At 45.9% G+C, this 16375-nt stretch overlaps 1 protein-coding gene across 1 annotated transcript; it reads right to left on the bottom strand.

Moving 5' to 3' along the window:
• Positions 1 to 1632: 1632 nt before the first annotated feature.
• Positions 1633 to 3180, bottom strand: ZNF706 (zinc finger protein 706; the record flags this gene model as incomplete). The annotated part of the gene is made up of 3 exons (XM_079533009.1): positions 1633 to 1699; positions 2315 to 2422; positions 3046 to 3180. 2 exons carry the CDS (start codon positions 3178 to 3180, stop codon positions 2327 to 2329), a joined length of 231 nt encoding a protein of 76 aa, XP_079389135.1. The 3' UTR covers positions 1633 to 1699; positions 2315 to 2326.
• Positions 3181 to 16375: the final 13195 nt, after the last annotated feature.

The following is a 16375-nucleotide window of genomic DNA, read 5'->3' as shown; positions in this document are numbered from 1 at the left end:
CATTCTGATGTCAGGTGTACAAGTGCAGTAGTGGATTACTCGCAGAGGAGAACAACATTATAAAAGTGGTATTCAGGTTATCCTGGTGTGACTATAATACAGAGAAACTTCATGTCAAAATAAGTATTTACACAGAAACTGTCACAGCAAAGAGGACAGGAAGCTAGTCTCACAGAAGTAGTTCATTAAAAAGCAAGTGAGTGGACGAAGACAAAGGCTTTGACTTTATATAATAAAATACCAAGTGCATTCTTTTAAGTGAATGAGTCTTTGAGACTATGGTCCTAGACTTCAGGAAGCCATGTGAAGGTCAGATGTACAGTCCTGCTGTGTAGCAAGGGTTACTCGGACTGCCAGAGTTTTTACATCTCTTGTAACCGCAATAAATCACAGCAATTCTAGTGGTGCTTCTTACTGTGAGTTCTAGATGATAGCTCTTAAATAAGCCCCCTCCAAATGCCAAAGATAGGTTGGTTTTTTGTATAGCAGATCCTCCAGAACAAATCAGATGTTTTTCCACTACTTCTGCACCGTACATCTGGGATTAGAACTGAGCCCAGAACACTTAAAGGCTAATTATGTTTAGCTTCTCAAATGCTCTTGGCCGGAGAGCTATTATCCAGCTTTTTCTTGTCAATGCATCTTTAATCACATGCAATTTCTTAAGCTAGCCATATCATTTCAGTTATTTCGGCTCTTTTCCAACAGGCTTATTTTAGGCTCGTTGCAAAGAAAGGTTATTAATGGCTGGCTATTTTATGTATTTCTTCAAGAGCCGCTACTAAAATAACCAGATGCATTTGTGAGTGAACACTTGTGGCTGACTGCTCGAGTAACTTCAGTACTCTTCTCAAATTAAATTTTCAACTAAGAGCAGAATTGTTTTTAAACTAATATTTGCGAGCATCTTTTAAGCCAGCATACACAAAAGCATTAAACTTTACCACCTCCCAGCTTCCTTGGCCAACTACCAACTATTAGGGATCACCAGAGTCTCTCCAGTGCAAGACTCTAGGGAACTAGCTCAAGCCCTCACAGCACAGGAATCCCATTTGAAATGGCTTGTAGAAATTGACTCCAATACACAGGACAAAACCGTAGAACAAAGTCTCACAATACTATTGCAGCCTCTCGGGAGCTTGCTGCGCCCCTTGAGTCAGTAACTGGAACATTAGTGACTGAGCTCGAGCAGGCACCACACCGAACAGTCAATCTGAGCAGCTTCCCTCTCGCGTTAAAATTAATTTACTGTAATGTACATTACTTTCAGTGGAATGGTACTGCTCGTGTTTTAGCAGGATGGGGAAGATTCCACTTTGTCTTTTATTGTTTTATAAGGCAGATAATGCAGAAAGTTAAAACAGAACTTCTACAAGCATTTAATCTGTGATATTGTAAAATCAAAGTACTACTTTATTAAATGAGTTATTTTACACAATATGAACATCAATATAATTACAATTGTAAAAAATTTTTTGTTTTTATAACAAGTATGGACTGATTTTTCAGGATTTCCAAAGAGGGCACAACTGTACATTGCCACAATTGTCTTTGCATGAAGCCCAAGAGGGAACAGCATAAAAATATGAATGTTTCTGTAGCCCCTTCATTTTTGCTGATCAACAGTTTTAGAAAAGCAGCTGCAGGTTTGTTATGTAAGGTCTGACAGTAGAAGAGTCAATAGGTGCCATGATTTCACCTATAAAAAATAAGAATAACTCAGTTAAGCTGAACTGTTACACAATGCTGTTTACCTTAGAGTGAAAGAAATACTGCAACTCTGTTTTTCACCTTATTCCAGCCTTTAATTGTAACTTGTTTCAGTTACAATCTAACAACTGGCTGTTAAGAAACCTTCTAGAGAGAAAATAGAGGTTCAATCTTGTATCTGAATGCAGAAAAAAAACCCGCATTCACTTGCGTAACTTCAGGAACAAAAAGGCTGAATCATTAGAAATGCACTAAACAATTCTGCTTTCATTACATGGTTTCTAACAACAGGCACATTTATCATAAATATTTTGTTCCAAGCAAGAACTGTGGAAGCTAACATTTCAAAGCAGTAACTGAAGAATAAAGTATTCCTATATCTCTAAGGATGACCATTTCAAATAATGTTAATACCTCCTTTCAAAAGATCTTGCATGCAATGACAACCATTTCAACCATGTAAGAACGGCATAAATTTAACCTATACTTAATTTCTATATTAAAAAAAATAAAGCATCTTTCAAGTCCAAGTGAGTGAGGAAAAAAAACAAACAAGTGATAATATACCTTAATTTTTAAATGATTATCTGATAAAAGTAATGACCTGTAGATATCTTTATGCCTGAACATCAGCCAGTTCTGGAGGAAGTGGAGTCTTAGGATGTTTGCTTTCAAAGTGCTGTTTGAAGGTCTTGGGATCCGGCATTTGTGTCTGATTAAAGAGAAACATTTAACTTAAAGTGCAGTATAAGAGCTACAGGATAGTACAAAACCTGTTATCCTCCCATGTTTTATTTTACTTGTGAACCTAATTTGGAACCCTGATTAAGACACTCGAAGTGACAAATCTATCCTAATCAATCCTAAAACTGACCATTTAAGTGAAAATGACAAATTAATCCTTCAGTTCCAAAATGAGCACATGCACAGGAAAAACAACCAGAAGGGAAGTATATCCCAAACAGTGCTCTAATTTCTGATTTCCTGTTAAAACATCTATTCTAACAGAAGCTGGTGTATATTGAACTTGCATTAAAACTTCTGGCACCACATATCACTTTTCCCTCTCTTCATTAATATTGATAACCATGGATGTTAAGACAGAAAGATCTTTTCTGTATGATGGAACTGGTCTATCTAGAGGTTGATCAAGAAGCATTCTCAAACCTCCTACACTTTAGACACAGCATACTAACAGTGCCCACTGACCCTTGCAATTCAAAAGTAAGAAAGCTACCTGAAACAGATCAGTACACAGCCTCTCACAATTTCTCATATCTCAATTACTAGAGACACATCTGTGTACAATAATACTTTATCTTCACTTTCTCTTACCCTACAGACAGTGCAGGTATATATCAAGGCAGCCTTGGCTGCAGCCTTCTGATCATGCCCTTGCTTCTTTTTTTGCTCAGCTTGCTTTTTGGCATTTTTCTGCTGCGACTGAATCTTCTGCTGTCCACGAGCCATATCTACAAACAGAAAGAAGACATTTAGTCTGCAAGTGTGAGAAACTAGTGCTGCTAGCTGACTCAGAAGTTGTAACTATGAATGTAAGTAGTCATGTGCTCTGCCCCTGCGCTCTGACCCACAACTCCCATAATTCATACACAGCAGATATCTGTTCAAGCTCCTTACTTCATGGAGACCCTCTGGTTTCAGTAGCTTTCTGAAGAGACACAATAGTTCTCTAGTCCATTCTAAGGCTTCTTCCTTTAAAAACGCTTCAACATGTAAATTTGAACACTGTTTAACAGAGATACTCAATTCTTATTTCTGGAACTTGGAATAGGTTTCAAGAAAAGGAAATTATCACTATTCTCCAAGCTGTATCGCTGTTTTCTGGTGTACCTGTTTATAATCAGCTTTGGAGTCAGGAATGGTAAGAATGATGCAGCATCCTTCTTTATCAAAGGATGCTTTTGGAGGTGGCCACCTTTGCAATTTTCAGCTGATTTTACAGGCATGCCTGCATATTTCTTGAAAGGACATAAAGCTGCCTCTACCAGAAGCCACTATTCTACTTGACCCAGAAGCACAAAGGAAGCTGACACCACCACCACCTGCCATTAGAAGGTCCACCACGAACAGAAACAAGGCACAAAAACCTTATTTCACAGAGAAGCAGAGCAGCATATTCTGCAGCAGGAGCACTCCACCTGCACACAGCCCACAAGGACACCCAGCTCGGCTCACAGCCCACCCCCAGAGCAGACGCCAGGCAGGATTCGGGCGCACCAACAGAACAGAATTCAGACTGTGGTTACGTAAGGCAGCAGCCCACTTCCAGCTATTATCTTCCCTACAGTCCCTCATGTCCCATGCCTAATCCAGCTGTGGGGCTCACAGAAAAGCTCAGTACAGCTACTGAAGTCTCATTTTCAAAAACAACTATTAAGGCCTACATGCTATAAACAGGTCGGCTGACTAGTTATCACCCCTCTATGCACTGCGTCTGCTGCTGAGAACACACTGCATGGACAGAAAACACACTGCATGGACACAACTGCTCTGCCTCACAGTCCTTCCCACAAGGACTGAGGCCGTCCACTGAGTGGGCTGTTCACCCTGCTGCACGCTGAGCTCCAGCACACCACAAGTCCTGTAAATGGAAGCTTCTCTGAAACTTTGTCTGTGTCTGGAAATTCACTAGTATTGCATAAGTTCCTGGACACAAAACATCACGGTGTTCAACTCCAAGCAGGACAGTCCTGACCCAAAACAGCTTGCAACCACTGCAAACCCAGGCCATGGTCCCCTTTTTTCCACGGTGTATAACACCACTACCCAGCCCTTTGGAGAAGAGTCACACTACAGCTTCAGTGCTCCCTCACCTTTCCTCATCACTTTCTCCAAAGAAATTCATAACTCCAAGTAACTCCATAGCTATTATCCTTCTACGTGACTAATCAAATCTCTCTGAACAGAAGAAAACACCAGTTTTATTAACAAGCGTACAGAAATACACGTGGCAATAAGAAGCAGTGGTAAGTTAAACTGAAAATACCAGCCTGTGTTTCAGTTTCAGCAGATGTTACAGTGACTCTGAAACATCCTGGCCAGGGCCTCACTCCCTTCATGTACAGCTTGGCTCAACAAGAACATCACAACCACATAAAAAAAAAAAAAAAAAAAAAAAAAAAAGGAAAGAAGTAGAGGTATTGCCAATCACTTTGCACACACTAAAAGGAACAATGGAATATATTTTGGCTCTATTTTGTTGGCATTATAGAAATCCTTCAAAATTTAGGGGCTACTGACAGAAATTTCCAAAAAGCATTTGTGTGTTACTCTGTATGTTGGTCCCTTGAAAAGAGCATAACTCATAGGTTGCAACAGCTCAGTCACAAGCCCTGCATCAGACAGCTGATGCTTCGAGTTATGACACAAACAAGGAAACACAAACAAAAACATCTGCTCACACATACCAACCTCCCTACGATGCCTGCAAGCAGAAAAACACCATTTAAATGCTGCAAGTTACATTAATGAAGCTGGAACACGTGAAATAAATACTTAATTACTGGAAAACTGAGATTACTCGAACCATCAGCACACTAAGAAAGCGGCTAAAACCTATCCTGAAGTTCGATAACGAAAACAGAAGCCGCGCACACCCGCAGCCGTCAGCGTGCCCGCAGCACACAGAGCGGCGCCGCTCCCGCTGCCAGGCACACCCTCCCGGAGCGTAGCACGCCGGCCCACTGCTCTGAAATAAACCAGCACAAGCGCCCGGGAACGCACAGCAACGCGCCGCGGAACGAGAGCACGCGCTGCGGGCAGCGGAACGGCGGCGCTCGGTGCCCCGCGCGGGCCGCTCCCTGCAATACGCGGACGGAGCGGGCGGTTCCGGGGCCCTGAGCGCGGCGCCGCAGCCGCTTCCGCCGCCCCGCCGAGCAACGCCGGGCCCAGCCGGCCCGCCCGCAGCGCCGCGGCGCGCCGCCTCACGGCTCCCCTCGGCCGGGGCGCTTAGGAGCGCGGGAAGGCGGAGGAAACGGCTGCAGCCCGCTCCCGTCGCTCGCGGAGCCCGGCGGCGCGGCCCGAGGCGGGGAGGCCTCCGCGCCTGCGTCCGGGCCGCGGCCACCCCCGTCCCCTTGAGGCCGGTCGACCGGCCTGCCTCGTCGCATCCCGACCGGCCCCGCTCCCCTCACCCGGCTGGGAGCGCGGCCTGGGGGCCCTGGCGAGCGGGAGGAGACGGCTCCGCGCGGCCCCACTGCAACCGCCACCGCTGCCCGAGAGAAGGAGGAGGGAGGAAGGGAGTGATCAGCGCGCATGCGCGGCCCCACCTCAGCGCCCGCGCCGCCCGACCTCGGCGGCCAATGGCCGCGCCGCGCCGTTACATAACGCGGGCAGTGCGGCATCAATAGCCGCGCTGAGGTGGGAGGGGCGGCGTGGAGGGTGTGGGAGGAGCGCTTAAGGGCAGGATAGGAGGCCGCGCCGAGTGTGGGGGAGTTAGATTGAAAGAACGGGCTGAGGGGAGGGAAGAGCGGGTCTCTTTAATTGGAAAGGGCACAGGGCTGTGTGCAAAGCGGACTGCGCAGGGGAGGGCTGTTGGGAGGTGGCTGGGAGGATGCTGGGAGGATGCTGGGTTGCACGAGCTGAGGTGCCAGCAGGGCTGGGGAAGGAGCCATGGCTTTCTGCTGACATCACGCATCCCAAAGGAGGGCCGAGAGTCTCTGCCTTCCCTCATTGCACGCCCGCAAGAAACAGGAGGGACTGAGGATGTACGTCGTCCTGCTCCCACACAGCTTCTGCTCCTTGAAGGCAGCTGCTGTGGCTTGGCAGCAAGCCTGCAGCCTTGGAGTGCTCCTGTGTCATCCATGTGCGCACACAGGAGTTAGAGGGGTTGACGTATTACAGAGGTCAGGCTGGGTGACTGGTGTGTGCCCTTCCTTCCTTCTGAGAGACAGGAGAAGCACCAGAGAATCCCTGCAGCAGTACTTGGCTGGGTTATGGGGCTGTGGGGAGGGGTGGGCAGTTTGGAAGCAGGTGGCTTTCAGAGTATGGTTTTGTACTGATCAGAAAGAGGACTGCCAGGTGAACAAGTGGCCCTTCTCCTGGCTGATGCTGCTTCAGGATTGCTGCTGACCTCAGCACCGCTACTGGAGACTGCTCTCCAGGGTCATGTCCCCGCACTGGGCACTGCTGCACGCCTGGCTGGATGGGAATTTCAAATAATGTGGATTTCTTGACTGCTGAGTTCTTGCTGTTCTCTGAACCTTCTGCTGCTGCTGCCAGCAGAAGAGCCCTTCACGCAGCACAGAGGACCACGACTTTCCCTCTGGCTGCTTTGTCTATTGCCTTTGCGCTGCAGCATGGTTCCTACATTGCCCAAATCATTGTTCTACAATTAAGACTCTAGTAAAGAGACCATTAAGAAATTGAACCCATTGTGGGGAAAAAAAGAATGAGTCCCCATAGTTGGCATTTTTGTTATGAAGATAAAAAAGAAAATTTCCCCATTTGCTCTGAATGATTTTTCAGTTTATTCACTGTGTGAAGCCAGCTTATCACACCAAAGGGAATATGTACACGTACACATGCAGGGCAGAAGAGAGATGCGGGGCGGATATGGTGAGCTGGTGGAGAGGCAAAGCTGGCTGTGTGCGGGATGCTTTGCATAGCTGTGTCAGAATGAAATGGTTGTAATTGCAGATTATCTGGCTTCGGACTTCCTGTGCTTTGTGCTACTCCCATGTGAGGTAAAGTCAGAGTACATGAAGGAAAGTTAAAATTTAGATTGATATGTTTGCAAATAAATAGAAATATTCTGCTGTTTTTCTGTGCGCTCCTTTAATTGTTGTAGGATTGTTTGTTATTTTTTTTTAGCTTAAAAGAAACTCTCAAAGCCCATGGATTTTACCAGATATTTTGCATTAAAATAAAGTAAAAATCAGTAATGCCTCTCTGTAGCTAAATGTAGACCAAATGCAAGGAGCTTACCATTATGTCCAAGCCAATCCTTACAGAAATGTTTCAGATGTTAGAATCCAATGAAATGTGTGATGATGTCATATGGAGAGGAAACAGCTCCTTTTGCTATAGGTCAGGCATTTTAGTTCTTGTGAAGCCCTCAAGTACAGTCAAATAAGATTAGTAAGTAAGTAAGTAAGAAGGTCTTACTTTTTATGATGGCATGATTGATCAGAAATAATGTTCTAATTTAAGGCTAAGCATCAGTGTGGTGAACAGCAGCAGGCTGAAAACGAGTGAATGAGAAGGGCTGGAGTCACTCACAATATGATGGTAAGAGAGCTTTATATCACAGAAGTATAAGAAATTCCACATCTTTTAGTGCAGTCTTCTTTTGTGTACAGATAAGTTTAAAAACAAAGGGTGGAATTATGTATGATTATTTCTTAATCATTTTATTTGTTTTCTCGTCCAGTAGTCTTTATTGTTAGTTGCTGTCATACTTATTTTTCATCTCTTTGAATTCTATATCTCCATCATTTTCTGTTCAGGGGCAGAGATGCTCTTTCTGGCATTATATCAAAATACCCGTTCTGCTCAACAGCAATTTGTTGGTGCTTGACTTTTGTTGCTAGTTAGTCTGGGCTATCTCACTTTAAAGTGACTGGTGTCCCCAGCACAGTTCCCTGCTACAAAGCACCTGACATTTTGACAGATGTTATTAAACCCACTTTGACAACAAAAATTTTCTTATGGCGGAATGGGTGGGGCTGCATCTCCTTTCTGAATCAGTTCCTGCTGGCATCTGCCAGGCCCTCTCAATGGCATTCCCTGCCACATCATTTTGCTGCTTGCTTTCTTGCGTGCTCACTATTGATCCAGCGCTGCATTGATCAAACCTCATTCCAGCATCCAATCACTGGCTGGTGGCCAAGGGCTGCCCTTTAGTGTTTGCTTGTGGGGACTATGCCTGCCAGCATCTTGAATGTGGCTATCAAGCAATTTCTTTTGGTGCTTGACCATGACCCCTGGCACGCCTAACAAGTGAAGGAAAGAGAAGGGGACATGCTCCAGGCCTGTCAGTGGTGGGTATATTTTCACTAATTTTGTGGATGCAGACCAGTGTTAACAGGAACATAAAAAGAAGAGATTGGTTCTGCAGCAAAAGGTTGAAAGACTTACAGTTTGAAGCCAGTATTCTCAGGAAGGATATGCAAAGCTGGTGTAAAAGTAGATCAGAGCCAGAGCTGCTGAATCCGTGGCCAGGTGACATGGTGGCCTGCAGAGCATCAGGCAGGCTGGAATCTTCCCCAGTTAGCTTTTTGATACGATAATGCAGCAGTACTTAATATAGCTGAAGATTCTGGTAGGATAGTGTTTTTCTCACTTATCCTTTCTCTTCCATATAGATTTTTCTCTCCTACATGCATTAGTACATCGTTATTTTCCCTGTAAGAGCATTCTTCACAGCCACTGCTCCAGCTCTCATATCTCCAGCTCTCATGCCTTCTGCTCACACCCACCTGACACCATGTTGGCTCCTGTTCCACATGGCCATGTGCTACTTTTCTCCAGCTGGGAAGTTGACATCTCATGGGCTTGCCCAATATTGCTATTGTGATACATACAAAAGAGCATGAGACCTAAAACTACATTTTCACTAGGTTGCCTAGTTTTTTATGAGATGATGTATGAGATGATACCAAATCACAATACACACATGGTGCAGAAAGAAATATTCTAAAGCATGTGGAGATACGCCTCTTTCTGCATGTTTCTGCAGAACTAGCTATTTTTCAGTGCACAGTGTGCTGATCAAGGTGCTTCAGTAACACTCATCTCTGTTGAAAGGGGAAGAAAAGCCCAAGGAAGGATGTGACATGGAGCTGCCCACATCCTCTGAGAGACAAAAAAAGAGAAGGCTTAAGTGAAAAAGCTCACGAGGAATGACAGAAAGGGAGGCGGTCAGTAGCTGTAAGATCCAGTTGCTCAAAGGTTGGCGAGGCTGATGCATGTCCTGGAGAGCACAGGCAACAGCTGTCTTATGGCCTCTAAGCATTTTGCAGGTTCTCCTCTTTTAAGCCCGCATTTTTTCTGCTTAAGAAAAAAAAAAAAGAGGAATACAAGGCGCAAATGCTTTTGCAGCATGTCATAACTTTTTTGACCAACCCACACAGACAAACTGGAGGCCTTGAGAACATACACTTCTGTACTATATAAACAATTTAAAATAGATTTTAGCTGTGCACAGCATTATGTACTGTTACTATTTTCAAATGCACGCAAATTAATCTCATGCATTCATTTCCATTTTGCATGTGCCCTCCATTCATGCTTTTGAGTCTTATACATGCTGAGATCCTTGCCTTATCATGAAAGCCAATGTATCTGTAGATTTTTCAGTAAAAATAACGTTTCCCTTGTGTCCTAAAGATACATTTTAATGCCTGTATGAAACATCCTCACACTGTGCCACATGCATAATAAAATGTGCAGCAATTGTAATTAAAATCTCTTACAAATGTGCCAGCCTTGTTCACAGCTCGCCTCTAGCCTCGAGGAGGGTGGTGCATCTCTCTGTGCTTCTGAGCCGCTGCACATCCTGAAGATACCTCTCCCTCTGCCTTTCAGTTATCTATGAGCAGATTTCATTCTTTCATCTTGGGAAGAGTGGGAAGCTCTTCCTGCTGTCCAAATAGTGTGTGAAATCTTGTGGTCAGGGATGCAGAGGCCAAGGACACATCCCAGAATGAGCACTAGGACACGCATTCAAGAATGGGCTGTGCTGCAGGACATGCCCCCTGGAAGGAAGCAGCCTTGGACATCCAAAAGCACTACATGCTGCAGGTTTTCCCAGGTCTGCAGCACTGGCTCGGCCCCAGCAGTCTGCTGCTTCAGGAAGAGCTCAGTGAAAAACATCTGTCAGATTTCAACTTTTTCCTTCTTAAATACCCTATTAACTGCACTCTGAAGTCCGTGTATGACTGACAGGCAGGAATCCAAAGAGCCTGCTGCAAACTGAGCTGTGAGGATTGCTGTGATTGCTGGTGCTTCCTGCCAGCTGCTGACCACTTGGTACATACTGAGGTCTAGCTCACAAACACTGGTGGAGAAATGGGGCCTGGCAAGAGAAATCATGGGAATTATTTGGTTTACATCAGTTGACTGGATCCCATTGCTTTTTGCAAAAGATCCCAGAGTGCACACAGTGCAGCAGCAGAGCAATGTGCTATGAAAATACAGAGCAGAAAACACATGTCTAGAAGCAGCCAGTAGTACAAAAGGCTACATACAGCTTTGCAGAGGCAGAACATATTATTTGCAGGGCAGTGAGGTGGAGTCAGAATTACTGGTGCTGAGCTTATGTGGATAGAGGAAGCCCACGGTCATGTCCCAGTAGATTTAAGCTTACTCTTAAGACACTCAGAGTGCCATGGGAGGGAGGAACGGAAATCCCTTTTCCTCCCTAATGGCGGGTGTTGAGCAGCACAGGCAAAGGGCTGCTATTTCACTCTGTCCTTTAGCCTGGCTTCTGCTTAGAAACTGCAGAAGAAAACCAAAGAGAATGAATTATGCTTCTGTGAAAACCCTCAGCACATATCTCTAGTCAGGCAAAAGAGAATAACACTTAGAGGAGAGTCTCAAAGCTGAAAAGAAGCAAGAGCTGGTTATGCGGTATCATTAGGTACAGACTTCATACAGTGGTATGTATTAAGCTATAACAATTTAAATGTTTCATTTAAGCTACTTGATTTAAAAAGTAAAATAAAAAAAATCAAGACTCTAAGGACTGCTGATCTGTGAAACTAATTTGAAAGATTGTGAAATTTTGAAAGCTCTTACAACTTGGCTGAAAAATTATAATGAACTGAACTGGAAATGCCTGAAATGGAGGCTTACATGTCAGTTCCAGTAGGGAAACGTCTTTTACGTTGTTGCCATAGGCAAAAATACCAAGTTAGAAAACAAAGGCCTGATCCTGTCCGTGCTCAGCCAGAGGTACAAGCCCAATGCCTGCCTTCTGCACTCTCCACATCCCCAAGCCAAGACTGCAGCCCCTGCTGTCCTTCACATGAGCCTCCCTGCTCCCATGCCTCCGTTGTACCCTTTGCCACAGCAGCTGTCCTGGGCACTTGCCGACGCTGTCTCCTGTGTCCCGGCATGCACAGCTGTGCAAAGCTCGCAGTGAGAGCTGCCAGCACAGCCCAAGCCCTTGCTCACTTCAGCTGCTCCCTATTTTAAAACATGCACCTTTAAGTAAGATAAATTTAAACTGTAAATAATCTCCCAGACCCGTTGCTTCTGTGTTCTTCTCTGATACCATAAAGAGTTCTTTGATGTGAGAAATCTTTTCATCATGTAGGTAAAGATCATTATCAAATCTTTTCTTTACCTTCCTCTTTGATAAACTGAAGAGCTTGAGCTAGCGATGAATAGAAGCATAGAATGACCAAGGTTGGACAAGACCTCCAAGATCATCTAGACCAACTGTCCACCTATCACCAATATTTCCCCACTAAACCATGTCCCAACATCTAAACATTTCTTGAACACAGTAGTGCTTTGCTCCAAACAGTTACCAGCTCCAGTACAAAGGCTGGCACCTATGATGGCTTTCCATTTGTAATTAATTTGAGATTCCATGTCAGATCCCAGTCTGTTGTCATGGTTTCCACCAATTTCTTCAAATAGAGAGCCTTCTGACTGTGCCATGGACATGTGCGATATGGGCAGACATGCTGCCCTGCACAATGGCCATCAGGTCCAGGTCTTGTGGTGCCCAGATGTCCTGATGGAGCCTCTGTCCTGACTAAGTTATGCCAAGAAGACCTGGAGATTTCCACCAAATCTTTCTTTGGATCCCTCTTACCATATGCCCAGGTAGGCAACGTTTCCACAAAGTAACAGCCAAAGCCAGATATTTGCTAACCACTTCCTTCAGCCTGAAAGCCTCCATCAGAACCTTGATGTGGCTGTGCATAGAACACAGGCTTGGGCTGATGTAGCAGCTCTGAAGCTCAAATCCCTTGCTCTAATCTGGCAGCCTGGCACAGCTTTAAATTCCATTCATTAGACCGTAGCCTGGGCCAGGCAATGACCCTTGTGCTCAGAGCAGCTGGAGGCCTGCAGCTCTCCTTGCTCGAGGTGAGGCTCTTGGGCAAACAATGGTGATAAGGGAAGGAACACAGCCCTGCTGGCTCAGCACTGGAGGTGGTTTTTTGCCACACCTGGCTGTAAAGAAGGTGGAAATGTTTGTCTTGGGAAAAAGGGGGAGGTAGAAGGAGCTACCTTCATATATAGCTTACTCAGCACAGGCAAGAGAAAAGACTTTGGTCAACTCCTTCTGAATGTGGGAAGAATTACAGGACAACTCTGAGGAGTCAGCAAAGGGCACAGTTGCCAGGCTCACCATCACCTGTTTTTTTTTGATCCCATTGGATCACCTGCCCTCAGCCGTGGGACAGCTCCACTCTTATATCTCAGTGGCAGTGTTAGATGTGCTCAGTCCATCTGGGACATGCTATGTAACACAGAGACCCAACACATCATCATCTTGCCCTGGGCAAAAGAGTTGGGGTGGTAGAAAACTGTGAGCACGACGACCAACAGCTTTCTTGGAGCAAAATATTTATTTCTAGCAGTTAGATCAAAGCATGATGACAAGAGGATATTAAACCTGCTAGCATACTGGCATGTCGTGTCTCATCTAATGTTAGTGAATCCTGAAGTGTTTTAGGTGGGATTTACTGGAGCAGAAATGATCCAACTTGACTGCATGGGAGAAAGCCCAGTTGCTCCCACATACCTGCAGCTCTTGTGACAAGGGGACAGCAGATTGTGGCACTAAGGTTATTGTCCTGGCACTGTTGTGTTGTGGCCCCTCTGACCAAAAAGTGTCAGGTGGCTTCCAGACAAGGACTGAAGATCCCATTACTCAGACCCAAAAGGAAGAAAACAGCTGTTCTGTTACACTGTGGTGGAAGGACCACAGAAAGGATATGCAACACAGTGCCACTAATTCCCCCATAGTATCTGATAACCATAAAAAACATTTTATAGTCTTCAAAAAAAGGGCTGACACCAGGTTGGACAATCCTGGTGTGAGTGACATGTTCCAGCCTGTCATTAAGGCCTTTACTGGAGACGTGGCAGAGCCTGGAGGAGTTAAACCCAGGCCTCTCTGGGGAGTTGGTCTCCAATAACATCCCCACTGCTGCCCTTCAAGAGCTGGCTTTGAATGGGGCAGGCAGTGGCTGGAGGACACACATCACAGTGTGGCCTTGGCCAGCCTCAGTCTGAATAATGACAGATGTATTATGGAAGATAATGCCAGCTATGAATAACATAATTCCTTAACATCTAAGGAAGGTGGGACTGGGAATTTCTGACCTTTGATTTGCTCACCAGGCTTCTAAAAGGAGATAATCCCATGCAATGCTGTGGGCCACATTCCACTGACGCACACAGCTCCATTAGCATCAGGTGCAGGGCAAGCACTCAGACAGCAGCTGTACTTGGCCTGTTGGGGTCTGCTCTCCATTTATCTCCATTTCTGCTAGACAGAAATACTGGAAGGAGCCCAGCTCTGCTGCACTGAATGTCGCTGCTTCTGTTTGACTCTTTCCAAAGGGCCCACAGGTGAATTTAAAAGAGGTGCAGTCGTTCATCTGCAGCTTGTACACCACACAAGAATGCAGTACCCGGTCCCTGAGCTCCTCATCCACAGGACATGTAACAGCTCTCGGACGCTGATGACTGAGCTTTTCTGCTAGCCTCCCTTTGGGGTCTGCTAGCTGCTGTTCTGGAGATCAGCCTTGCTCTTTGGCTTTGATTGAAGTTATAAAGTCCAATTTATTCTGAGCACATCTACTGGCATTGCCGCTGCAGTGCATTGGCTCAGCCCATGCAATCTCACTAACTTGGGAGCAGCTCTGAGTCCTTCCCTGCTGCCATCAGGTACAGGTGGTAGTTAAGATGATGGTGGTGTTGGGAGGGCTCTCCCCTCAGGAGAAGCGTGGCCCCAGTGGCTTGTCCTTGCTATGGGGGCCTGGCCAGCATAGCAACATGTCTGCCACGGGCATGGGAGAGCTCGGCTTCAGCTTCAGATCTCACTGGGCTTTACATACTTTGCTTTATCTTAACTTTTCTGTTCCGTACACAATGTTGTCACAGCTACTTGGACTTCATTGGCAGGTCTCCTGTATGAGCAGTTACGTTCTGTTGGCAGCACTAGGCTGGCCAAGGTCAGCTGGTTTCCTCAGATGTGTCTTGCCCGATACCAGAGAATCCCACTGTAAGTGCAAGGGAAATCAAGCATTCTAAACTCTGCTGCTTAACCACTTTTTAGCATTTAGGGGTAAGGTTTTGTTTTTTTTATAACCAAGAGAAATAAAACCAAAGAAACTCTTATGTGCCAATGAACTCTCAGTCGTCTTTTTGTTGGCAATATCTGCATTAGCCCAAAACTGCAGCATGAGAGAAACAAATGAGGATCGGAGCAGATATCTGTCATCAGCAAATAAGAGCAACTGTTAATTATGCGGTGCTGCTATAAATGTACTGTGCTGTGCAGAGATAAAAAAGCACCACTAGGAAGGACTTACGGTTTCCAAAGGCAGAAGAAACCAAGACTCTACCCAGGAGCAGGAACATTTTCCAGTGGTGGGGGCTTGATGCTTGCACTGGGTTAGGGAGTAGCACCTCCGGTTCCGGAGGAGGTGGCACCAGGCTACTGGAGGCAGCTTTAAGGAAATTTATCAAAGGGAATACAGAGCAGAAAGAACACAACAGCCCCATAGTGAAGGGAACCCTGTCCTGAAGCATAGGTTGTGCAGGCAGAGCAGGGGCAGCTCTGCCACTGGACAGCAAAGCTCCATGGGTGATTGCAGCAAGCCCAGCTGGTGGCAAGGCAGAACGTGTTGCACGGGAGTTAATTAAGATCTCCAATAAAGATGGTCCAAGCTGACCTCACTCACTGTTGTCTGAGAAATGTGATGTGGCGTGCAGAAGCGGGGGCAGGCAACACAAGCAGCTTTGCTCAGATGTTGTGTGTTGCACTTGGGTGTATCAGCATGAGCTCCAATCACACATTTACCTTTGGGGCACAGTTGAGCTGTGCAGGCTGCAGACATACACTAAGTCTGGTGCTCATGTTGCCTTTCACCCTTCCTCACCTCTCCCTGTTGGAGAGGGTCCAGAGGAGAGCCACAGAGATGATCAGGGGGCTGGAGCACCTCCCCTACAAAGACAGGGTGAGGGAGCTGGGCTTGTTCAGCCTGGAGAAAAGAAGGCTGTGGGGTGACCTCACTGCAGCATTTCAGTACCTAAAGGGAGCCTACAAACAGGAGTCAACCTGCATCTTTGAAAGGGAAGATAGCAGCAGGACAAGGGGAAATGGTTTTAAGCTGAGAGAGGGAAGATTTAGGTTGTATGTCAGGGGGAAGTTCTTTACTATGAGAGCGGTGAGGTGCTGGAACAGGCTGCCCAGAGAGGTTGTGGATGCCCCGTCCCTGGAGGTGTTCAAGGCCAGGTTGGATGGGGCCCTGGGCAGCCTGGTCTAGTATTAAATAGGGAGGTTGGTGGTCCTGCATGTGGCAGGGGGGGTTGGAGATTCATGCTCTTTGAGGTCCCTTCCAACCCATTCTGTGATTCTGTGATTCTGTGATTCTGTGACTCTGTGATCATTCTTCCTCTTTCTTTGTTTCTTTTGCCAACAAGCTAATAGAAATGCCATATTGCTGAGTTATCAAAC

Source organism: Tetrao urogallus (assembly GCF_951394365.1).
Source record: "Tetrao urogallus genome assembly, chromosome: 3".
NCBI classification, from domain to species: Eukaryota; Metazoa; Chordata; class Aves; order Galliformes; family Phasianidae; genus Tetrao; species Tetrao urogallus.
This window is presented reverse-complemented; position numbering and strand designations above follow the sequence as displayed.